At 35.3% G+C, this 23,360-nt stretch overlaps 3 protein-coding genes and 1 pseudogene across 11 annotated transcripts; 3 read left to right on the forward strand and 1 right to left on the reverse strand.

The window, feature by feature from the left end:
• The first annotated feature begins 65 nt into the window (after positions 1 to 65).
• On the forward strand, positions 66 to 2,901 carry LOC133703965 (cytochrome c oxidase assembly protein COX15-like). 2 transcript variants are annotated; one of them, XM_062128715.1, is made up of 8 exons: positions 66 to 368; positions 472 to 785; positions 885 to 1,110; positions 1,194 to 1,439; positions 1,581 to 1,691; positions 2,213 to 2,344; positions 2,427 to 2,629; positions 2,705 to 2,901. In XM_062128715.1, the coding sequence occupies exons 1-7, from the start codon at positions 186 to 188 to the stop codon at positions 2,598 to 2,600; spliced, it is 1,386 nt and encodes a 461-aa protein (XP_061984699.1). In that variant the 5' UTR covers positions 66 to 185; the 3' UTR covers positions 2,601 to 2,629; positions 2,705 to 2,901. The 2 variants fall into 2 exon arrangements, with proteins under 2 accessions (XP_061984699.1, XP_061984698.1); XM_062128714.1 differs by having other exon boundaries at positions 2,427 to 2,901.
• A 4,302-nt stretch (positions 2,902 to 7,203) lies between these two features.
• On the forward strand, positions 7,204 to 12,131 carry LOC133702601 (vacuolar cation/proton exchanger 5-like). Of its 2 annotated transcripts, none has more exons than XM_062126908.1 (13): positions 7,204 to 7,395; positions 7,869 to 8,018; positions 8,259 to 8,522; positions 8,609 to 8,676; positions 8,768 to 8,796; positions 8,899 to 9,095; positions 9,187 to 9,399; positions 9,490 to 9,627; positions 9,893 to 10,009; positions 10,084 to 10,137; positions 11,105 to 11,221; positions 11,493 to 11,589; positions 11,730 to 12,131. In XM_062126908.1, the coding sequence occupies exons 2-13, from the start codon at positions 7,974 to 7,976 to the stop codon at positions 11,747 to 11,749; spliced, it is 1,359 nt and encodes a 452-aa protein (XP_061982892.1). In that variant the 5' UTR covers positions 7,204 to 7,395; positions 7,869 to 7,973; the 3' UTR covers positions 11,750 to 12,131. The 2 variants fall into 2 exon arrangements, with proteins under 2 accessions (XP_061982892.1, XP_061982893.1); XM_062126909.1 differs by lacking the exon at positions 7,204 to 7,395 and adding an exon at positions 7,400 to 7,478.
• Positions 12,132 to 13,441: 1,310 nt separating this feature from the next.
• On the forward strand, positions 13,442 to 20,945 carry LOC133703528 (probable amino acid permease 7). Of its 7 annotated transcripts, none has more exons than XM_062128116.1 (8): positions 17,592 to 17,731; positions 18,182 to 18,302; positions 18,399 to 18,632; positions 18,743 to 18,836; positions 19,013 to 19,227; positions 19,546 to 19,679; positions 19,793 to 20,020; positions 20,354 to 20,945. In XM_062128116.1, the coding sequence occupies exons 2-8, from the start codon at positions 18,233 to 18,235 to the stop codon at positions 20,753 to 20,755; spliced, it is 1,377 nt and encodes a 458-aa protein (XP_061984100.1). In that variant the 5' UTR covers positions 17,592 to 17,731; positions 18,182 to 18,232; the 3' UTR covers positions 20,756 to 20,945. The 7 variants fall into 7 exon arrangements, with proteins under 7 accessions (XP_061984103.1, XP_061984097.1, XP_061984100.1 ...); XM_062128118.1 differs by having other exon boundaries at positions 17,620 to 17,743; XM_062128117.1 differs by having other exon boundaries at positions 17,647 to 17,816.
• On the reverse strand, positions 19,433 to 23,360 carry LOC133702818 (berberine bridge enzyme-like 8; annotated as a pseudogene).

A 23,360-nucleotide genomic window follows, 5' to 3' on the forward strand; every position in this document is an offset into this window, starting at 1 on the left:
TATGAACTTAAATCAGAATTAAACATCTTCAAAACGACGTGGTTTGTTTCTGCCTTGGCCACGTCATCTTTAGCGATGGCAAGAATCAAGATCTCTAAAGGGCATTGTTCCTCAACCTTCCCAAAAATGAAAAGCTTCGGTCCCTAAATCCTCACATCCACGGGCACAGAGAGAGAGGGAGAGAGATGTTTCAAAGCAGAGTGTTTGCTTCAATCTTGAAGAGAAACAAAGGAGCATCCATCATCAACAATGCAATAACCAATCTCAGAGGAACAAAAATAACACCTTTCAGTCACTTGAGAGACATCCATCAACAACAGAACCCACCATCAAGATCCTTCCTTTATGGCTTCAAATCACTCTCCAAGGTAAAAATCTTTTGTTTCCATCTGGATTTCCTCAAATGATCTGAAATCAGAAAAACCCATGCTTTTTATCTTACAAAGTTTGAATCTTTTGTTAAATTTTCAGGGTCATAACTGTCAGTATGTGCCATCATCAACGAGGAAAATGTCAACTGTAGCTGCTTCTGTTGGAAGTGAAAGTAAAGAGGGTCTTAGATTGCTGGTAAAAGGAGGGCCTAAAGCTCAAAAAATGGTGGGTATATGGCTATTTGGCTCTGCTGCTTGGGTTTTCAGCATGGTGATTCTTGGTGGTGTTACACGGTTAACAAGGTCTGGTCTTTCAATGACTGATTGGAAATTTACTGGTGGTCTTCCTCCTTTATCAAACGAGGACTGGTTGATTGAGTTTGAGAAGTATAAGCAATCACCTGAGTATAAAATGTAAGCTCTTGCAAGCAATGAAAGTAGTCTTTTTTAGTTAGAGTAAGTTCATTTTGTAGAATTAGTAATTTTTTAGTTTTGTTTTTTGATATTTTGCAGTGTAAATAAAGGGATGAATGTTGAGGATTTCAAATTTATTTACTGGATGGAATATGCACATCGAATGTGGGGAAGGGGATTAGGGATCATTTTTGCTTTGCCATTTTCATGGTTTCTGAGAAAAGGGTATGTAACTGTGAGACTTGGAGCTAAACTTTGTGGTCTTTTTGCTCTCGGTGCTGGCCAAGGTTTAATTGGTTGGTGGATGGTTAAAAGTGGTTTAGAGGTAAAAAAAACTAAACTTTGGTGTTAATTGAGTGTGAATTTGTGCAAAATGGTGAGACTTATGAGTGACTTTGTTATACTCAGGAGCCAGCATCTGAATATGCTCAGCCGAGAGTAAGCCCTTACCGTCTTGCAGCGCATCTTACTTCGGCATTTGTTATTTATAGTGGGCTTTTTTGGACTGCTCTTTCTGTTGTAATGCCTGAACCCCCTGCGGAATCTTTAGCTTGGGTTCGTGGGGCGGCGAAGGTAAAGAGGCTTGCCCTTCCTGTAAGCCTTATTGTAGGGGTTACTGCCGTGTCAGGAGCATTTGTAGCTGGAAATGATGCTGTATGTAGTCTATTTTAATTCTTTTCTTGTTCCTCTTCTTTCACAAGAGTATGTTGTGCAGCCTGTGGTACGATTATAAACAAATTCTCTGGTGCATGCTTATGAACAAATTTTTTACCATGCTTTTTCCGTGTAATGCAGGGGCATGCATTTAACACTTTCCCAAAGATGGGTGATACATGGATTCCTGATGATATATTTGATTTGAAACCAGTAATTCGCAACTTTTTTGAAAATACATCGACAGTGCAGGTAATTTGTCTGTATAATTTATCAATTCTGGAATCGTAGTTTTCTTAATGATCACAGAAGTGCAAATTCTTAGTTTAGACTTATAAAATATGGGAATGGAATTTACATAATGTAATGGATAGAAGGAACAATGAAGAAACGAGAAGAGGACATGCCTTGAAGTTTCTTTCTGAACGAGGAGAGAAATTTAGAGTTTGCTCTTCATTTTTAGCTTTTACACCTATTGCAGTTAAGTGGCCTGGAGCCACAGTAAAACCACTTGTTCATACAGTGTCATATTGGGCCTCAAGATGAATAGTGAAACTCGCTTGCTCAGAATAACAAACAAGGGTTTTTAACTGTCCTTGGGAGCTTAAAGAAACCCTGATTCTTGCAGTTTTGTAAATAACTTAAAACTCACAGATGATGTTACGGGTTTGTTATTTAGCTTTTCAAATGATATCTTCTTGTTCACTGGCATATAAAAGATTCTATAAACAATAGGTATTGGACACTGATTTGTCTTTCTCGAATGTTTGTAGCTTGACCACCGTATCCTTGCAATCACAAGCTTGACTTCAATTGGTGCTTTATGGTGGTTCACAAGAAAGTTGGACATACATCCAGCTGTGAAATCTTTGATTGGAGCGACTGTTGGCATGGCTACTCTTCAGGTGATTGTCCTAATCCATGGATGCTCTTTCCATTATCAACTACTTTTCCCAGGTTCCATGGTCATATTTGTCATTGTTGCAGGTATCCTTGGGGATATCAACCCTTCTATCATATGTTCCTGTATCACTAGGAACTGCACATCAGGCTGGGGCTTTAACACTCCTGACGTTTATGATTCTGCTCAATCACACTGTGCGGAAGCCATCCGCATCTCTTCTCAAGTCACTGCCCCAAGTTGTGAAGACAGCCATGTGATGAGCCTAGAGCTTTGCTAGGAGAACTAGGTTAGTTTAATCAAATAGAGATTCTTTTACTGGACCCTTGATGTTGTTATAATTCAATTTAATATTCATATTTAGGATCCACTATTTGAGGGCAAAAGAGGGATCGCGTTCTTGGTTTGCTTGTATTGCGGAAGCATTAGGAACCATGCAAACCCCATCATTTTGTATTAATTGAAATTTGAGTGATATTTTGGAGATCTCTGCCTCCAGCTTTAGATGCTCTCTTAAGTGATGTTACGCCAAGTATTCGTTTATTGAAAACTTTTAATCTATTTCTCCGTCTTTTACTTGTGATATCATAATAACATGAAATAATGTTTTGTCATGGAAAAAAAAAACCTCTCGCTTCCATTTCTGTTTATTTCTATAGCATTATGGATAGATATGATTACTGGCATTGATGCACCGGTTGGCACATTGCGACGCTGAAAATGGTGCCATTGCCACTGGATGAGGAAATTTTTGTAGGCTTGTGTTGTCCACCTGGTGAGCAACGTGCGACTGACTGACTGAAACACCTGCCTGGTGAGTCTCATGACCTAACACGTTAACAGCCCCCCACCTCACAGGGCCAGTGAGAACCCAAACCAAAGAGTTGTAACACACCAATCAATGGCAGATCCTAGTCATCACCCAAGACAACAGCAGCTCTCTGCTGGTTCTCACAAACTCTCAGGCAGCTCTTTGGTCTATGCATCAGCAGCTTGCTTGGCAACAGGCGGCCCACTTCTTGGCATGTCAGGGCTCAGTTTCCTGGCATCCTTGACACTGCTTTTAATAACTTCACCTCTCTTGTTGATCTTTAGACCCTTAATACTTGGTGCTCCCCTTGTGCTTGTTGGTGCTACCGCTCTGGTTTCGCTACAATGATGGGGCTTGCTGGAATGGCCATGATTGTTTGGATCGTGAGGTCAGTTTTTATAGGGAGAGAATATGGTTTTGGCAGTGATGATGTCGTGGATATGATCAAGTAGGCTGGTGAGAGAGTAAAGGAAAATGGCCAAGAATGAGCAGCAGGGTATTTGCAGCAGAAAATGCAAGAGAACATCCATCCCAGTTGAGAATAAGGCTGACAGAAGCTGAGCTGAGCTTTATATGTGGGCTGTGCAATGTTTTCTTTGCCCCGAGTACTTGAGCTTTTGGTGGTCCATTCTTGGGGTTGCTGCACAGGCTTGAAAGCAGCACTTTGGACTCTTTGCCAATGGAATGAAATGTTAGCTCGTGTTTCAAACGAGATATTATTCACTATTGATAGTGATTTGATTATAGTTATTTGCCTATTTTTTTCTTTAATTAATTTTAATAATAATTTTTTTTTCGTCATGAAGTTCAATATTTTGGGATTGGTTTGGATCAATTTTTTTTTGTATTTCAGTTGTAAAGGTGGAGTTTGAAAATTGTACCGACGGAGACAATAATACAAAAAATGATGTTAAAAATACAAAAACTCACTTCTTTGCCACTTCAATAGAAAAATGTTTCAATATTTTTTTGTATCTCTTTAATTCTTGTACATTAACTAAATGCAACCAAGAAGATTTGGATTTTATACTTATAATATTTGATTATTTGATTGATCATAATTTTATATATTCTATTTACTATAGAAATTCCAAGGGAATTCATTAGAGGAATGTTTCCTGGGTTTTGAAACCATAGCGATAACAAGTTTTTTATAGGGCAAATGTTATCGCATATGGACCTAAACTTTGGTGATCATTCCATGACAAAATGAAGTTTGGGTGAAAGTACGTGGAGGTCTAAACTAATTGATGTTAAAGAATTAGCAGAAGAGTTGTTTTGTTTTTGGGATGAAATGCCACTCGAATCTAGAATTAGCTTGTTTTTTCTGAAATGTATTGAGACAGCAATTGATTAGACATCTAGGGGTAAATCACTATTTTAGTGTGGGGGTGTGCAAGCTATACCAAATTAAGATAAATTCTGAATATTAGATATGATTTTAAAATAACAAAGATTAAGGTCTACTAGTAAGATAATGAAGGATAAGGTTCATTGTTGAGGGGAAAACAATTTAGATCACTAGCTAAGACCTCTAAATGACCGCTTAGTGATAAAATGAGGTAGGGATGTAGCGACAACCAAAAGATTTGTATAGAAAGCAACCATCCTTGAAAGAATGCATCATAACTCATTGATTGAGCATTCTTGTGCTGAATATAAACGAGGCTAAGTAATTTATCGAAACCGTAGGATGTAAAAATGCATCGGTAGGGGAGCGTTATGCTTAGAGGGAAGCACCTACACGAGTAGAAGTGGATGAAGTGGTTTTTGGTGTTCTCAAATCATTTTAATGTGTTGATGTCAAGAAAATTTTTTTAAAAAATTATTTTAATACATTTCCAAATTTAAAACACTTTTAAACATAACTGCTATGTACTTCCAAACACCTTCAACTTCAATTTCAACACGAGTAACACAAATAGTGGTAAGAATCCAATGCCTTGAAATCCTAAAAGTTCCTTTGCAAGTTCGTCCACAAGTGATGAGTCTCTCGGGGTCTAAGATTAGGCTGAAAGGCATAATGAATCAAATATTATAAGATGTATTGTGATGGTCACCAAAAAAAAATCTAAAGACTTGATTTTTCAAAGCAATAAATTGAAAAGTAGAATAATGCTTTGCTTTCTTTATAGGTTGTTATGAAAAGTTGAACTTTTTTTCTTGGAAAAGGATATCCATTTATTTCTTGAAGTTGAAAACATCTTCTTTCTTTCTTTCTTTCTTGTAGGCTATAAAAGCAATATTCTTCCCTTGTTTCTTGTACAAAAGATCCTTTCTTTAACCTTTTCATTTTTCTTTTAATTCTGTCATGAGTGACATGAAGCATAGAATAATGCTCCTTTTTTGTTTTTTCCCCCCTCTTGATACGCGATTATTTTCTCCTTTTTTTTTTTTTTGGAGATTAGGAACTAAATAACTTTAAAGAATAATTTTTATCATTCAATAAAATAATATCATATGATTTATAAAATATAATATAACCAAATCTAAAAAGTTATGATTTTGAAATGGTCCTCGACAAGATAAAATCTTGATATATTGTCAAGATTATGAACAAATTACTGTTTTATTTGACTATATAAATATAATTTCTTCACAATTGTTTATGTGTTTTCTTCTATATAATATAAACGATTTTTTCTTATTTTTTTTTTATGACAAATCAAAATTAACAAGTTATTTTTTATGACAAAATAAAATTAAAACCAAATTATCTTGAAAAAAATTCAAACCAGATCATCATATAGTAATTAAAAAACCTTTATTATTTGATCCTGAACACAGCAATTATTCATCCACTTTCCATGATCAGAAACTCTAATAGTTAATAAAATCCAACATGATTTTCTAATGATTAAGAGGATGTAATATATTCTTGGATTAGGATTGGGGAAACAAATCCTCATGAACAAATTAATTATTTACCTTGCAGACTAAAACTTACTTAAATCATTATAAAATCCGGTTCCTAAACTCATGAGTCGGGAGTGTTAATCTAATTTTTTTAAAAAAAATTAAAATGTTATTGTTTTGATAAAAAAATCAACTAATTATGATTCTAAATTAATAAATCAACTTGATGTTTTTACTGAATTAATCAAAAAATTTTCTTTTTTCTAGTTTAAATTTTAAATTAACCGGTAGATTCATCGGAGTCTTATAGCAGAACATCTCGTAATCAGTTGGAAAAATAGAGGAGGAAACGGCCGTGGAAGTGGAAGCGAAGGTTTTTAATAAATAGAGAAAAGAAGTCGTGTCTTCAACCAATTTTATCAACCTACGAGACTTCCTCGAACCATCCTCCGTACACTAACGCTGATTAAATTATATATAGACTTCTCAACTTGGAAATTCTTCTGCTCCTGCTGTCTTCTCTAAATTTAGCCAAATCAATAAAATAATATTCATAATAAAATCTCTCTTTTTTTCCTTGCTACACCTGATTATTTTGTAGAAATTCCTTTTTTTCAGAAAAATTAAAAATAATTTCTTGAAAAATAAATTATTTTTTTATATATTTGATAGATATTTTAACGTGTTTGGCTATACCATAAAAAATAAATTGAAAAATAACTTATTAATATTTTAATTCTTTTAATTTATTAAATTAATAAAGACTAAATCTAACTAATAAAAAGTTGAAGGAGAAAAAATTAAAAAAATTAATTTTATAAATTATTTTAAATAAAATAAATATAATTAAAATAATGAAAATTAAATTAGATATAAAATTAAAAGATAATAAAATTCAAAACAAAATTACAATTTTATAAATTATTTCAAATAAAATTACAATTAAAATAATAAAAATTAAATTTAATAGATAAAAAATTTAATTAAAAAAATAAATAATAATAAAAAAATAAATTAAAATTTAAAAAATAAAACCAAATTATCTTGAAAAAAAATTCTAACCGGATCATCATATAGTAATCAAAAATCAAATCTAATATAATCACAAGTTAAGTACGAAATTTAATCTATACTTTTATGTAAACTAAACCAAGTAATATTTTCTATTAACCAGTTCTTGTAATAGTAAGCAAGTACCAAAAAAAAAAAGAAAAAAAAAGAAGAGTAGTTTCCATAAACAGCTTTTCATGTAACAAACGGGCTAAATAAAACCAAAAACCAAGCGAAGAAGACGGTCAATTCAATTGCCACTGCACCTCACAAAAATTATACACATACCCCAATTTTTAATTATTAGTGATAAATAAAAAAGCAGCTGGTTTTTGTTGGTGGGTTCTTTTCTTTCTCTTCTTCTTTTTTCTTGCAGCTTTTTTGAATTTTTTTTTGACATCCTCTGCATGTGTCTGTAAAGGTTTGTTCTTTTTCAGATCCCATGTCATCATGCCAGCCATTTTTCTTTTTCGATTACATTTTGTTATTTGATTGGATTTTTTATCTGGTTTTACTTGGTTTTGCTTATACATTGAGCACATGTTGGAATTTATCATGGTTTTTGACATTTGGGTTGTGTTTGTTCTGTGTAATTAGGTGGATTTCAATGGTTTGAGTTAAGCCCTTTTGTTTGGAAATTGGGTTGGAACTTGAAATGAATGAAAAAGAATTGAACTTTATCTTAAAGATTGTTTTTTTGATGGTTTTTACGTTGGTAGGGTAGGAGTTTTAGGATGGTATCATAGGGTGTCTGTGGCGGTGTAAATAGGTTGGTAATGTTGTTTCTTGTTTTGTTGCATTGTGAATCCAGGAACCCTTTTCTTTTAGGTTGACGAAACGACTGTGAGCAGACACTATGCTGCGGTTCGCATTCATGGATGCGGAAATAAATTTATGCTTATAATAATTCAAGAACATGGATCAAAAGTTACAAGTGGCAGGGACTCAATCCCAACTTGAAGTAAGTTGTTTGCTTGTTCATTTCCTTTTAATTACCATTACTATTAGTAGGAAAATATGCAGGATCCTTATCTTGCTGCGTTTCACGGTTCGATGTTCATTCTATGTATAATATCTTAAATTTCTTATTGAAACTTTAGTTGCTACACAAAGTCCACTTGCGTTTTGTTGCTTGATTATGGAAACTGGAAATATATGTTTGAGAGGTTTTAGTAGAAAAACTTATCCTTTATTGTAACAGATGGGATCATTAGCTGCAAATGAGTCATCACATGATTTTGAGGATGAGAGTCTTTTTAGCCCTGAGTCAGTGATTCAAAAGATGCAACTTGGTCATATATCTGAATATGGATCAGCTCCTGGTGGTTTCCAACCTGGTGGTAGTAAGATGTGGAAGAATGTTGTGTATAAGAGCATAAAGACTGTAGTTTTTTCAAATAAACTCAATGTGCTCATAGCTTTTGGGCCTCTCACTGTCCTCGTCCACATTTTGACTGGGCATAACGTAAGTTTATAATTTCCCATATTTTGTTTAAGTTACCATGCATTATTGTTTAGCGTGGTTGTTAAATATTTTGAGGTTGGTCACAGGGATTGGTCTTCCTCCTGAGTCTATTGGGTATCATACCTTTGGCTGAACGTTTAGGTTATGCTACAGAGTAAGGATCAGACTTCTGCTTTTCAATTTTTTTCCCCTTCAATTTTGGTTTTTATTCATCTAATATTTGCTTGCGCACTCCTCTGACATAGGCAGCTAGCTATGTACACAGGACCTACAGGTATGGAATATTTATAGCATCTATCTCATTCACAGTGTTTGCTTCTATCAGTAGATTTTGTCATTGGTCTGAGCACATCTTTGAAATGAAATGTACTTGCAGTTGGGGGTCTTCTAAATGCCACATTTGGAAATGCAACAGAACTCATCATAGCAATATATGCACTAAGAAACGGAATGATACGAGTTGTGCAGCTGTCATTATTAGGCTCAATTTTGTCAAATATGTTGTTGGTGCTTGGGTGTGCATTCTTCTGTGGTGGGCTTGTTTTTTACAGAAAAGAACAAGTTTTTAACAAGGTACATATATTAGCTTTGTTTTTTTCAAATGTTCATTATGCTCCTCTGTCCTGTCTCTTTCTTATCATGGCTGAACTAATTTGCCATGCAGGCATCTGCTATTGTGAATTCAGGATTGCTGCTGATGGCAGTCATGGGGCTACTCTTTCCTGCTGTCCTACATTTCACACACACCGAGGTGCACTATGGGAAGTCAGAGTTGGCTCTTTCAAGATTTAGTAGTTGCATTATGCTTGGGGTGTATGCTGCTTATCTTTTTTTCCAATTAAAGAGTCGAAAGGATCCATACATTCCTCTGTCTGAGGTTTGTTATTTCTGTATAATTTAATTGTCTACATAATTTTAGTGTTTTGGGAGGTCATAATCAGCAATCTGATGAATTTTGTGGACTCAGGACGAGAGTCAGAACAGGGAAAACGAAGGCGACAATGATGAGACTCCAGAGATTGGTAAATGGGAATCAGTAATCTGGCTTCTGATAATGACAGCTTGGATCTCTGTCCTATCAGAATATTTAGTAGATGCCATAGAGGTAATATTCCACTGTTGGACTTTTCCTCTCCTTGTTTGATTAGATGAACACCTTGATTTTTTTTTTCTTTTAATATTCTCTTGGGTATTTGTTGATTACCGAAGGACAAATTTTTCATGTTCTTTATATAATGATGAGTTTAAGGTTGAAATAGTATCCAAGACCATCTACAGTATACCACTTGGGTTTTCCATCGAATAAAAGTTTTTTGGTCACATGTTAGTGAATTTCTGCTGAGCTTGTTTGGTGGGTGATTGCTTTGTAGGGAACATCTCATGCATGGAATATACCAATTGCATTTATAGGGGTTATCTTGCTCCCAATTGTGGGGAATGCTGCAGAGCATGCGGGTGCTATTATGTTTGCTATGAAAGACAAGCTTGTAAGAAGATTAATTTCTTTCACCTTCTTGCTTTTCCATACTATACCTTCTCATTAATGTAAATTACTTTGCAGGATATATCATTGGGAGTCGCAATAGGGTCATCAACGCAGATATCTATGTTTGGAGTAAGTATTTCAAGTCATGAAATGCAATCTACAGATTCGTTACATTACTTTCTTGTTTAGATTTCATTTTTTGTTCCTGAATATTGATTTCATCAGTATTTAGTAGATTCAGTATTGAGTTTCGTATAGATATGAACAGAACATGTATGTATTTGAAAGTTATCTCCATGAATTGCTGATTATCTACCATTCCCTTGCAATGAGGAACCAGTGACTATTCCCAACTCCTGAACAATTCTGCAGTTTGGTTGGAATGTACTTTCCAGCAATTGATAACTAAGCCTCAGTTGCAGACCAGTTATCATCCTTTTCACCTCCTTTCTCCCATTGATCACTCTTCCTCACCGGTGTGTCTGTAGATGTATGTTGGTATGGGCAACTCATCTTACAATTTATCAATTAACCCATTTAGTCTATCTCTAACCGGTGCCATGTATTCAATCTTGAGCCAGAAACTTGGCCCTTAAAAACTAGTAGTTAGGAAGATGTGTTATTTCATATGCTTTTGTAACCTCATCTGATGACCAATGGAATGCCAATAATTTCATGACTCATCATCATTCATGGAAACTGGAAACTGGAAACTCAGGTGGTAGTCACACTGAGAGCTGTTCATTAAGATGCAACCTTTTTCTCTTGGCACAAGATGAGCCATTGATTTATGATCTTCAAGAAAACTAACTCCTCCCTGTTCCCTTACTTGAAAATTGAAAGGAAAGAATTATGAACAGTGGATACATAAATAAGAGCTTTGATTTTTACTGCAGCAGTGAACTGGTGATGCTGTATACTGTCAAGAGTCGCTTCTATTTCAAACATCTCATTTGTATGGTGTATGATTAGAAGATTTTTATTGTGATGCGCACATTTCATGCATTAACTGATGTGCTTGTTGTTGCTATTTGTGTCACATAAGATGCTTTTGGCATAGTACCTTCTAAGATCTCTGTTGTTGTCATTACTTCAGATTCCCTTTTGTGTTGTTGTTGGTTGGATAATGGGGAAGCCCATGGACTTAAACTTTCAGCTTTTTGAGACTGCAACTCTTTTCATTACTGTCATCGTCGTGGCCTTCTTTCTGCAGGTTAGTATGTCCAAGATCTAGAGGAAAAATGATTCCTTATGCTTTGGTAACATGCCTCTTTAAAAAGATATGGAAATAATTTCAACATGTATCCAAAAATGGAAAATATTGTCAAGAATATGATTTAAAGACAGAAGGCAAAATGTTCTAGCTCGTCTATTGAGGAGGCTTCCGTGTTGTGTTATTCAGCTTGTCATTCATAAAATATATCTTCATGCTTTTTGTGGTTACTTAACAAGCCATTCCTTAAGCATTCATGTTATATTTGCAGGAAGGGTCTTCCAATTATTTCAAAGGATTGATGCTCATTCTTTGCTATGTAATTGTTGCTGCAAGTTTCTTTGTTCATGAAGATCCTCCTCCAGAAGGTCAGCTCTTAACTCTCATTTAATCACATTCTAATTGAATGACTTATCATCTATTGAGCACTTGGGTTATACTCCTTTCCTCTTCCTGCGTGTTTTTTCTTCATTTCACTTATGATATGACCGTGAATGTGATTTTGCAGAGAAGTCATTAACACCATAGTCAATGCGATGGCCAGTCTAAGAGGGTTATCACCAAGAGTTGGTCTGTCATATTCTGGCGCGGGCTCCCACACACACACACACACACTCCAAAAACAATATATTTTTCGGGGTTACCACTTGACCTTGTTCCTTTAGTAGTATTGAACAGGTATCCTGTCGAATTTTCTGTTCTTCCTCCAGTTATGCTTTCACCATACGTGGTCCACTTAGATTACAAGTCAAATTGTTTATAGTGTAGGAAGTTCAAAACCAACAAAAAAAAAGAAAATAAAAAAAATAAATAAATTTTGTGATGTATCTCGTCTTTCTGGATATCTTTCCATTTTTTCCCATTTGTTAATTGCAGTGGGCAAACACTATGATACTGTTGAGGCTTACAATACCTTTTTTCTTTCTATTTTTTCCGCCCATTATTATCTATTTATTTGCCTGCAATTCCATGTATGTTGACAAAGGGAATATCACCAGACCTTCCACTCTTGTTAAAATAACGACAAAAAAGAAAAAAGAAAAAAAAGAAAGGTTATGTTACCATGCCACATTCAGGATTTTAAGGTCATGGTTTCGCAGAGGGGTAAGCCTACCTAAATTGGGTACAGCTGCGGCTGCTACAAGGAAGACTTGAAGCTGGCTAGTTTGTTTGAAATTAAGGTGAGTTTTAGGGACCAGTCAAACATTAAAGATATAACCATAAGCATGGACTTGTAGTTGGCAATTTTGTTGGGACTGAGTGTGTTCAAAGTTGAAACATCCCACTGTAAGTTATTCAACAAAGTTGTTTTCCAAATCCCCCTCTAGACGTGATCTATTATCATAGAGATAATCTTTTAGCTTCTCAAAATGGGGGCGGTGCTCGTGATATGATGTCTACAGCTACAAAATGGGGGCGGTGCTCGTGATATGATGTCTACAGCTACAAAATGGCAAAGCTCGGTAAAAACATGATGGGCAAGAAACTAGATGAAAACAGCAAAATGCTACAGTGCCGTCCATGTAATCTAGCCCCTAGCCAAGACTCTGGAATTGAAGATTCACCAAATGGTGGAGTCACGATCAGCTAACAAGCCATTTTCAATCTCTCGTACCAGTTTGTCAAACAGAGGAAACGTGTAAACATAAACATTATGACTTTTATATTTATGGCATGTCACTGTCTTTTCGGTTTGAAATCTTGATTATAAAAAAGCTATTATAGGTTTTTTTTTTTTTAAATTTAGTTTTCCAAACGTAAGAACTACTATAACATCTAACATATTTACATAAAAAAAATATTTATGAAAGAGAGCACGTTTTGTTTGATATAAAATTGTATATCAGTTGTTAAAAAAAAACACATCACGATTGCTAGCCTTCATAGTCATCATAACATCATCACCAACCCGTAAAGCTAAGGATATGATGCAAGTGCACTGAGGGTCTTGGCCTCGCAGTGAGAAGAGCTTGTCTCCTTCCACTGCTTCTGAGTTTGAATTTCTATGTGTATGTCTATTATCCTGTGATGTTTTATATATTTATTGGGTTTATAGAATGTTTAGTAGGATATGAAATTAGTCATGGTATATGCAAATTGACCAAAACATCTAAATAAAAAAAAAAAAAAAAAATGATGCAAGTGCCATGGTCGTTCACGTTCCATACTTCCACAAGACAGACTATAAAAGAGGTCAAAGCAGAAGGATCGTTTGGTTCTTTTCATGAGAAGTGAAGCTCTACATATTTGGCAATTCATTTCCTATGGGCGATAGAACAGAAGAATTGCCATTGCCATTGCTTGGAAGCTTTCATTCAGCTAATGAATCAGAAGAGCCTCTCAAAAGAACTGGTATTTAATCTCCTTCACTTACCTTTCCATGTCTAGTCTTCATGTCATCTCTTCTTCTTACAGAACATAATGAGAAAGATAATATTTTGCTTTAAGGTTTAGACTCTTTTGTTAACAATGACTTTCCTCCATAATCTTAGATCCCAGAAAAGGGTTTCCTATAGATTTTCGTGTTCTTAATCTAATTAAGGTTGGTGGGTTGTGTGGTAGGTTTGATTGGTAGTTGCATTTCTGCATGAAATTTCTGTAATGGGCAGAAAAAATACGCCGGTGCCGGGGATCGAACCCGGGCCACCCGCGTGACAGGCGGGAATACTCACCACTAATATGACAACTCATTTTAAATTAAATACATGGAAAGATGGGGACAAGAACCTGCTGATTGTTCCGAAATTTCTTGCCACATTTACTTCCCAATCCAGTTCTCAATTAAGCTATGATGACCCTAAAACCATCTTCCTTCCATATTGGACTGATTTTATTTTGTTTTTTAATACTTGAAGGGACCATATGGACTGCAACAGCACATGTTATTACAGGAGTGATAGGGGCAGGAGTATTGTCACTTGCCTGGAGCATAGCTCAACTAGGTTGGATTGCAGGTCCTTTTTGCATGATATTTTTTGCAGCAATCACCATAGTTTCCACGTACCTTCTTTGTGACTGCTATAGATTTCCTGATCCTGAACATGGCCCCATCAGAAACAGGTCCTACATGGAAGCTGTCAGGTTTTATTTGGGTGAGTAGTATATATACACATCTTCTTATTGTTCCATGCACAAGGGTATAACTTTTGTGAGTGTTGGTCCCCGTAAATGAACGAGAGCATGATTCAAGCACGGTTATTAAACCTCTCTTTGGCGGGTTGAAGTTATTAATTCAAAATTTAATTTATATTGGATTTCAAATTAAATAAAGTGAGAATTGATATTATCAAATCTGATCGATCAACCCACCAATAACTTAATAAAAACTTGATTTAACTTTGTTTTCAATTCTTTTTTAAAACAACTTTGTTAAACTTTTTTTTTTAAAATAAAAATCTTGAAATAATGCTAAAAATCAGATCCTGGCCTGTCTTGGGTTCCTTTTTAATTAATAATCATGCCAAAGTGATTACACATCTATCTAGGTTTTATCTAACCTGATCAGCCAACGAGTCTCCAAGTTTTTTCGACTTAAAAAAGAGAGAGAATATATATGGAGTGCAAACCGTAGAACCGGACCATCCTAATTATTAGTAGTAACAAACAATAAATATATGTTCCATTTTTAAATTTCAGTTGCATTATGTTGACTATGATGCAAAAAACGTATCCCTTTCACCAACTTCTGTTACGTATGACACACAATCATTGACTAAGGCATTGAATTATAGTCTAGCAGTTGTTGTCTTACTGATTCCTTAAATAATCAGTGGCCTCTAGTGCACTTAAACTGCTCACTGTTTATTTTATAATGAAGTAGTGAGTTCAGAATTCTGACAACATAGACAATTCAATTTCAGGAGAGAAAAGCCAAGTAGTGTGTGGAATATTTGCCGAGGAGAGCTTATATGGGTGTGGAATTGCCTATACCATTACTTCTGCTGGTAGCATAAGGTGTGAGACTTCAACCCTTCTCTGCTTTCTTCCTAATTTTCTATATGATGAACTTGTTTGAGAAACTTGAAAAACATGCAGCCAAAATCTTGAGTTGTTCTATGCTTTATTGATGCTAGATAACTTCGAGTTACAAGCAAGAATTTCATTTTGTCTTGTCCTTCCAACTACTTCTAGTTTTTGCCAAGTGACTGCTCTAATTATTAGAAAACTTGCACCCTTGTGATTCATTGCCCCAGTGGTCCATTCTCCGGTGAACTTAATCTTAGTGAGCTGTTGTTTTTCATGAATATTTCTTGAGGAAGAATTTGCCTATCCAAAGAAGAATTTCACATCTTTGTCTCTGAGATTTGTTATATATTTTGATTGAGATGCTCTTAATATTAGTGAGTGCAACTAAAGATACCACTTGATTGCTTTAACAAGCAAGTATCTTTGGCAAATCACAAAATGTCTAAAAAGTTCTGAAGTTTCAGAGAAAATCCTGTCATTAAAGTGAGATTTGATGATAGAATAGCCAAGATGCCACTTCTTTTTGGTACATCCATGGTTCACACCTTTTGATTGACCCAATCAAACTACATGGTCCATGAAGATTGCTTTTCATGGTGGGGGGGCAATATATTTTCTGAGCCTTACATATGCTAACTTTTCTCTTTGTCTTTCTGTCAATGCCAAGCCTCCTTTTTTTGTAGTTCTTATAGGGAAAGAACTAGTGACAATGGAAGACGTTTCTGTTTTTCTCACCAGGAAGACAATTTCTTCTCTGTGGGACAAACAAATGGAAAATCTCAAAAGCATAAACCTTAGCAGAGTAGGCATGCGTAGGGAATGCTAAGAAGTATTTCTTTCTCCATGATGTTTTGTAGAGATGCACATCAGGGGATTGGTAAAGCAATCATATTGAATGCTACCTCAAACTCACTGGAACTTGTTTTAAGAAACCAAAAGATTTACTGTATTTCTCGAGAGTTCTTGACCCTCAAAAATAAAGGGAAAAAAAAGGGTTCTTGAGTGACCACAAAAGCTAAAATGGTGCACAGAAACTTCAGAAAATATCAATCTATGGCCAATGATAACAGTCTGAGCAACCCAGATTCCTCTGCTTTTATGAGGCAGTACTTTCAAGGACCATTGTTGAAGATGCTTTGGAGGCTTTTTTATCTGAAAATAAAGACATAAAAATCCAAGCATGCTGACAAGTGGGATAATAATGTTACAAAGCAAGTCTTCTACAAGTCTTCTCTCCTTTTTTGCTTTTTTCAATTTGGAACTTCTGATGCAGACATAAACATCTTCCTCCTATACTGGTGTGCTTTCACTATCCAAACAAAGAAATAAAACAAAAACAAAAACAAAAACATCGATTACTTGTGTAGAGGGAAACAAAGGAAAAAAAAGTCTGTTTGTTATTGCGGAATGACAGTGTTTTTCAAAAAAATTATTGTTTTGCTTCAAATTAAATTTTTTTTGGTGTTTTTAGATTATTTTGATGTAATGATGTTAATTTTTTCTAAATAAAAAAATATTATTTTGATCCATTTTCATGTGAAAAACACTTTGTAAAGTAACCACTCCTACAATGCCAAACACTACCTTCGAGGATAGAGGACGGGGGGCATGCATTCTACTCATAGTTGCAAGTATGTGAGCAAGTATCTATTCCCATAACCTCTGTCGGCATATTCTATGGTAGGAGTATGGTCAGGATTTATAACCTTAAAAAATCTAACAGCTTGCTCTTTCCTGTTTACCCCCCTACACACACACACACACACACACACACACACACACACAAACATATATGCTCTTTATGTGTCATTTATGTTGCCGTTGTTAGGGCAGTGAACATGAATATCCAAGAAAAATGAGACAGTGGCCATTTTCATGGTAGAAAGTTTGACTTCTTGTATGCTATCATTTTAAGAGTGAAAATTACAGGAAAAGAATGTGATTTTTTGGACTACTGTGGTCAGAATCATGCTTCCCACCAAGATTTAATTATGATTGTGAAGATTCGTGCAAGCAATTTTGATGTTTCTCCAGTTTTTAGTTGAACTCTTGATTCATGATTGCATGGTCATTACAGAAGGGAAAGAAACATCCAAATGAAACATTCTAGGAGAAGTGGTTGTGATGGAACAAGCACCAAACTTATAGGTGTCACTAACCTTTTTGTGATGAAAAAGGAAATGGCTTTTACCGGCTAATAGGAATGGGAGTTTTTCTTTCAAACATGAAAATAATTAGCTATTACTTTGAATGATTTGTCATAGAAGAAGACTGCTCACCCACCTCTTTGGTCCCGTATTGAAGATACTGTTAAAATCCTTACAAAAGTAGTAAAGTTGGATGTGAAGTAAGTAAAGAGGGCAATGAATATGCCAACATGAAGATGACTGCCAATTTCATTGCATTATTGTGAGCTGTCATGTTATCCTTCTAAAACCCTTATAAATATTGCCTTCCAGAAGTTCTTGGCTGCAAAGAAGCTAGAGCATTGCTTTGAAATATTTCCAAATTAAGTGGCAAGCAGTCATAGTCTCACAGTGTCAAGTATATTTCATGGTTTTCATCTTTGCTTCTCCTTCACACATCAGCTAGATATAAACTTGGTCCATTTCCCAACTTGGTAGGATCTGTAAGATATTAGAAATCAGTCCTTGTTGATTGACCGATTTTAATAAAACCAACTCATTGATGTTATAATCGCGCATGTTATAATCAACTCGTTTGATCGAGAACATATTGCACCTTGAATAGAAGTTGCTACTCTTTTTCTTTGTATTATCTCGATAAGTTGCTATCTTTATGGCATTTCCTGCTTAGTATAGCTGTACTCTTCCTCCACAAAGAATACAGCATTGAATTTTCTTCTCTAATGTTATTGTTGTAGAAACGCTAGCCACAAAGGATCTAATTGTGTAGCTTCTTTCATGTAGCTAGTTGTCGTGTTCTATTCAGAAACAGTTAACAGTACTTAGGCCCTTTCTTTTGGCTATCCAGGTTGTAGAAAACTTTTAGTGAACATAGTTTCCTGTCGTGAATTGAATAGTCATGGCAGTCCAACATCCTCTTGAACTGGCAAATGGTTGCTATGATGATGATGGGCATTCATTGAGAACTGGTAAAGAAATTTCCAAAGACCAGTTTTTGTAATTTAAGTTCACTGCCTTTTTTTCAATTCAATATTGAATCTGGTGCCTCTGGAAAACTCAACCAGGAACCTTATGGAGTTGCGTTGCTCATATTATTACTGCTGTTATTGGATCTGGAGTTCTGTCCTTGGCTTGGAGTACTGCACAGCTAGGATGGATAGCAGGGCCAGTTTCCTTGCTTTGCTTTGCGATTGTCACCTATGTTTCAGCTTTCCTCCTTTCCGATTGCTATAGGTCCCCTGACCCCATAACAGGAACACGAAACTACTCTTACATGCATGCTGTTAGAGTAAATCTTGGTAGTTTAACACCTGCCCTTTACCTTTGTAACTTGTCTTGTGAATCCCTGTATATTTTTCAGTTAGGATATGCCTTATATGCTTCCTAACTTGATGTAGTGATAGTTCAGGTAAAACACAGACATGGTTTTGTGGTTTGCTTCAATATGTGAGCATGTATGGAACTGGTATTGCTTATGTTATTACTACTTCAACTAGTATGAGGTACCTCCTCGCTAAATTCTGTGATTTGCGCCTTTTTTCATCCCTTGTGTTGAAGATTGTTTTGGATTAATGCCATTGCAACATTAAGTCTCTATATCTGTGTCTACATTCATTTCATGTTGTCGATGAAGGTACTTCTGTCTGATTATACATGTTTTTTTTTCCTCTCAATGTAGAGCAATTCAAAGATCAAACTGTTACCATAGAGAAGGGCATAAAGCTTCATGTGAATATGGGGACGCTATTTATATGCTGCTATTTGGAGCTGTTCAGATACTTATGTCACAGATTCCTGATTTTCATAACATGGAATGGCTCTCGGTAATTGCAGCAATCATGTCCTTCACCTACTCTTTTATCGGATTTGGACTTGGTGTTGCACAAGTTATAGGTATTGCTGCGAATCTGGCCACTTCTTTTCAGTAGACATCATGCTCTGCTAGAAAAGACTCAATCTTTTCAGTAGCTTACAGCAAACAGCTCTCGAAGCTCAATTCTCTACTGTGTTTCTGTATGGAAAAGAACAGAAACCTGAGCGTAGAGAATTTAGAATTTTTCGGACTAGAGAAATGAGTAACTCTCCAGTCCCCACGGGGCCTTGAATCACTGTTCAGTTTTTATCTGGTAATCAGACATAGTATGTAAGATAAGCATGGATAATAAATTGGGAGAAGAAGCTACTTCATCTCTAAAACTTATCTGATTGCAGAAAATGGGACGATTAAGGGGAGCATTGCTGGAGTCTCAGCTGCCACTACTGCCAATAAGTTATGGTTAGCATTTGAAGCACTGGGGGACATTGCTTTTGCCTATCCATACTCGATCATTCTGCTTGAGATACAGGTTTGGCTTATACTTTTCGAAATTCAATTTCGTTGCAGCAACTCATTTTCTGCAGTAGCAGCTAATAACAAATTTTTGGGGATTGAAGTGAATTAAGAAATTTTTGCATGAAGGATACTTTGAAGTCACCTCCACCAGAGAATAAGACCATGAAGAAGGCCTCCATGATTTCAATCTTCATCACAACTTTCTTTTACCTATGTTGTGGATGCTTTGGATACGCAGCCTTTGGCAACAATACACCTGGAAATCTCTTGACTGGGTTTGGGTTCTTTGAGCCTTACTGGCTCGTAGATTTAGCGAATGCTTGCGTTGTTCTTCATTTGGTGGGAGGATATCAGGTATCAAATTTTCATTACACAGTCTTTAATTCTTGATCTTGTCACGCTTTTGTTGCTGCTCAAAATGTTGAATTTCTTTACATATCTAATTCCTCATTGCAGAGATCATTTTCTCCTTAAAATATGCAGCAGTAATCTGTTAAAAAAATATAATTATTTCATAATCATGAAGTTAAAGGTCTAATAATACATTTTCTTACCGTGATCATATCATCATAGTGCTTTTCTGATAGCATAGAGCTTCCTCCAAATATCTGAGAAATCTATAAGTTTTTTATAAAATCGATTAGGTTGCTCATATGGTTTAGATATTTTCATGTGTTCTGTTTGCAGATATATAGTCAGCCTGTGTTTGCATTTGTGGAAGGATGGTTCAGTAGGAAATTTCCAAGCAGTGGTTTTGTGAATAACTTCCATTCCTTCAAACTTCCATTGATTCCTCCTCTTCATATCAATCTTTTCCGGCTATGTTTCCGAACTGTATATGTTGCATCAACTACTGCTGTTGCAATGGCCTTCCCTTACTTCAACCAAGTTTTGGGAGTGCTTGGAGCCTTGAACTTTTGGCCTTTGGCAATATACTTTCCTGTGGAAATGTACTTTGTGCAGAAGAAAATAGGTGCTTGGACAAGAAAATGGATTGTGCTGAGAACATTTAGCTTTGCTTGCTTGCTAATAACAATTGCAGGCTTACTTGGGTCAATTGAGGGACTTATAAGTGCTAAACTTGGCTGAGACTGCTATTGCTGAGATCTTTCTGCCAATAGACTACCAGTAATCACATGTTGTGTTGGAAGATGAGAATATTATGCCTCTTGTCTTCCTGTCCTGTTCTAATATTAGGATGAGATTTCTTGCTTTGCTAGAAGGAAACTAAACTAATATTGAGAATAAGCATGCAGTTTCATGGGAAGTTGGTGAAGAATCCTCTCTTTCAACCTATGATACCATAGATGTTATAGACACAGTAGAAGAATTTGAGCCATAAAAAGACATCATTAATTAGCTAGGACTCTAAAGAAAACTTGAGCTATCATATCCAAGAAAAAACATTTGGTTACTGTCTTGAGATAAAAAAAATAAAAACAACAGAGACAGAAAAATACATAAATTCACCTCAAAACTATCACAATATTCATAAGAATCACCTTGTAAAAAAGAATGATTTTGCATGGTATACAACACCAGAATCCTATAACCAATACAAAAGGAGAGCCTCACCAGAGAAATGAATGGAGGTCCCTCTCTTTGATCCATTGGTAAAATATAAAGTACTTCAGAGCTGCTCTTAGAAACCTATTAATATTTAAATAAATGGGAACCTACTCAGACATTCTATTTTTCCAAGAAGCAGCTTCAAGGGATGGGATGCTTTGTTCATACGTCAAGAAGTTACCTGGATCCACCATTACTAGCATCAACCTGTCAAAATTGCCTTTGAAATACTTCATACTCCAACTGCTAGCTTGCGCCTAACTAGCATTACCAGTTTCATTGATTCCCAGATCAATATCTCCGTAATTTAGATATGAACATCTTGATGATTTTGACACAAAAGGTGTCATATAATCATAAAGCTTTCTGATAAGATCCAAGTTGCGATCCAAACCTTCAACACCTTCTTTCCAACTCACTGCATGCTGGATTTTGTAAATGTTCTCCGCTCTATGTGGAAATGGAGTGTCAAGTTCTGAAACTTCACTCTTTTTTCCTTCATAAGGATTGAATGTCAAAACTGGTTTTTGCAATTGGATCATGTTCTTCCACATTCATTCAAGATCAGTCTTTGAAATAGGCTCTTGCACGCAGTCCGATTTCCTCTTCAAGCACTTCTCGTTTGTTGAATGTCTCTCAAGAAAAACATCTCTAGATGTACAAGTTTGATAATTAGACCAAAACAATACTGACTCAATCCAGCTCATTTCCCTGCATTCCTTGTACACAAACCCAATTCAGGAAACTTCTCATCCATTAGAGAAACAAGTCGTTGTGCATCTCCAAGAAACAAAGCATTGAATTTGGCCTTGATATAGCCACTTGCCCCTTCCTAGCAACTGGATTCAAGACCACCCTTATAAAGAGATCTTCATCTGTTTTATCAGCAACATCTTCTCCAAATATGTCCTTTCAACTCTAAAAACAGTGACAGTTTAAGGGACTTGAGCTAGTCTAATTTTCCATGAAACAGAACTAGCTCCACCACCTCCTCTGACAGCTCAGAAAAGCCCCCCCCCCCCCCCCCCACTTAAATGGCCTCCAACACCAACTGCTGGACAAACTCCCGCAGGGTAGCTATGAATCTTGCTCTTTTCAGCAATTCTATAATAAACTTCCCCTAGTTTAGCACCTGACATCATCCAAGCACCATGATATTGAACAGTAATAGACCTCATATTGAACAAGTCAACCATGATAAATGGCACACTTGACGCATGCGAAAGACCATCATAATCATGGCCTCCACTACGAATTCTGACTCCAAGACTTGGAACAAATGATTGCTCAATTATCTGTAAATAAGTGAAGTAATTTATTTTTCTATAATAATAAATTATATATATATATATATATATATATATATATATATTATTCTTGTATTATCCATGTAATAATAATATTATATCTGATCATACTTGTGAAAAAAGTGTTAACTTATATTTTACCCCATTAAAGATAAAAAAAAAAATGTTTCCATACATATTTCAAGTTGAATTTACTTTTATTACACCTACCTATCTAAACATATTCATTAAACTCAATTAAACGTTTTTAGGGTTATTTATCAATTGAAATATAATTAAGAGAATTCATAATCATAATTCCAACTACAACGAAAAAATAACAAAGAAGAGTTTTAATGTATGGATATATTATTACAAAACCTAAAACATGTGGGATTAGATATGTCTTTGATTTAATGTGGATTATAATAGTAAAATTATAATTTTATTATTGATAGAAAATGACATGAACTGGCTTTTAGGGGTAAAAAAAATCTTCTTATGAGATTAATTTGCCATCCTTTATCAATTTGTTTGGGGGCAATATTATTTTTTTTAATTTTTTGTAACAGTTAAATTACTATATTACCCTTAAAATTTTAAAATATTGACCTTGGATCTAGAGGGCTTTATAGGATTTTCATTTTATTAGCCTTGACTTTAAGGCTTAGTAGTAATTTTGTAATGGTTTTTTTTTGTTATTATCATTTAATCCCATGATCATTTTTGTCTTTGTCAAAATAAAATAAAAGAAAAAAAGTTGTTGAAGTGGTCAAACATGCCAGCTGCTCCTCTATCTTCAGGTAACACGTACAGCTGACACCGGTAGTCATGGCCAT

This window comes from Populus nigra, chromosome 9 (assembly GCF_951802175.1).
Source record: "Populus nigra chromosome 9, ddPopNigr1.1, whole genome shotgun sequence".
NCBI lineage: Eukaryota > Viridiplantae > Streptophyta > Magnoliopsida > Malpighiales > Salicaceae > Populus > Populus nigra.

What these genes read in the sequence shown, in the direction of transcription:
- LOC133703965 (XM_062128714.1), top strand. Translation starts at nt 186, where the DNA reads ATGTTTCAAAGCAGAGTGTTTGCTTCAATCTTGAAGAGAAACAAAGGA. An exon ending in TGGTTAAAAGTGGTTTAGAG is followed by an intron (nt 1,111 to 1,193) that starts GTAAAAAAAACT and finishes TGTTATACTCAG; the next exon opens with GAGCCAGCATCTGAATATGC. An exon ending in AAAATACATCGACAGTGCAG is followed by an intron (nt 1,692 to 2,212) that starts GTAATTTGTCTG and finishes GAATGTTTGTAG; the next exon opens with CTTGACCACCGTATCCTTGC.
- LOC133702601 (XM_062126908.1), top strand. Translation starts at nt 7,974, where the DNA reads ATGGATCAAAAGTTACAAGTGGCAGGGACTCAATCCCAACTTGAA. An exon ending in TATGTACACAGGACCTACAG is followed by an intron (nt 8,797 to 8,898) that starts GTATGGAATATT and finishes ATGTACTTGCAG; the next exon opens with TTGGGGGTCTTCTAAATGCC. An exon ending in CATACATTCCTCTGTCTGAG is followed by an intron (nt 9,400 to 9,489) that starts GTTTGTTATTTC and finishes TTGTGGACTCAG; the next exon opens with GACGAGAGTCAGAACAGGGA.
- LOC133703528 (XM_062128113.1), top strand. Translation starts at nt 13,486, where the DNA reads ATGGGCGATAGAACAGAAGAATTGCCATTGCCATTGCTTGGAAGCTTT. An exon ending in AGCTGTCAGGTTTTATTTGG is followed by an intron (nt 14,314 to 15,081) that starts GTGAGTAGTATA and finishes ATTCAATTTCAG; the next exon opens with GAGAGAAAAGCCAAGTAGTG. An exon ending in TGGTGTTGCACAAGTTATAG is followed by an intron (nt 19,228 to 19,545) that starts GTATTGCTGCGA and finishes ATCTGATTGCAG; the next exon opens with AAAATGGGACGATTAAGGGG.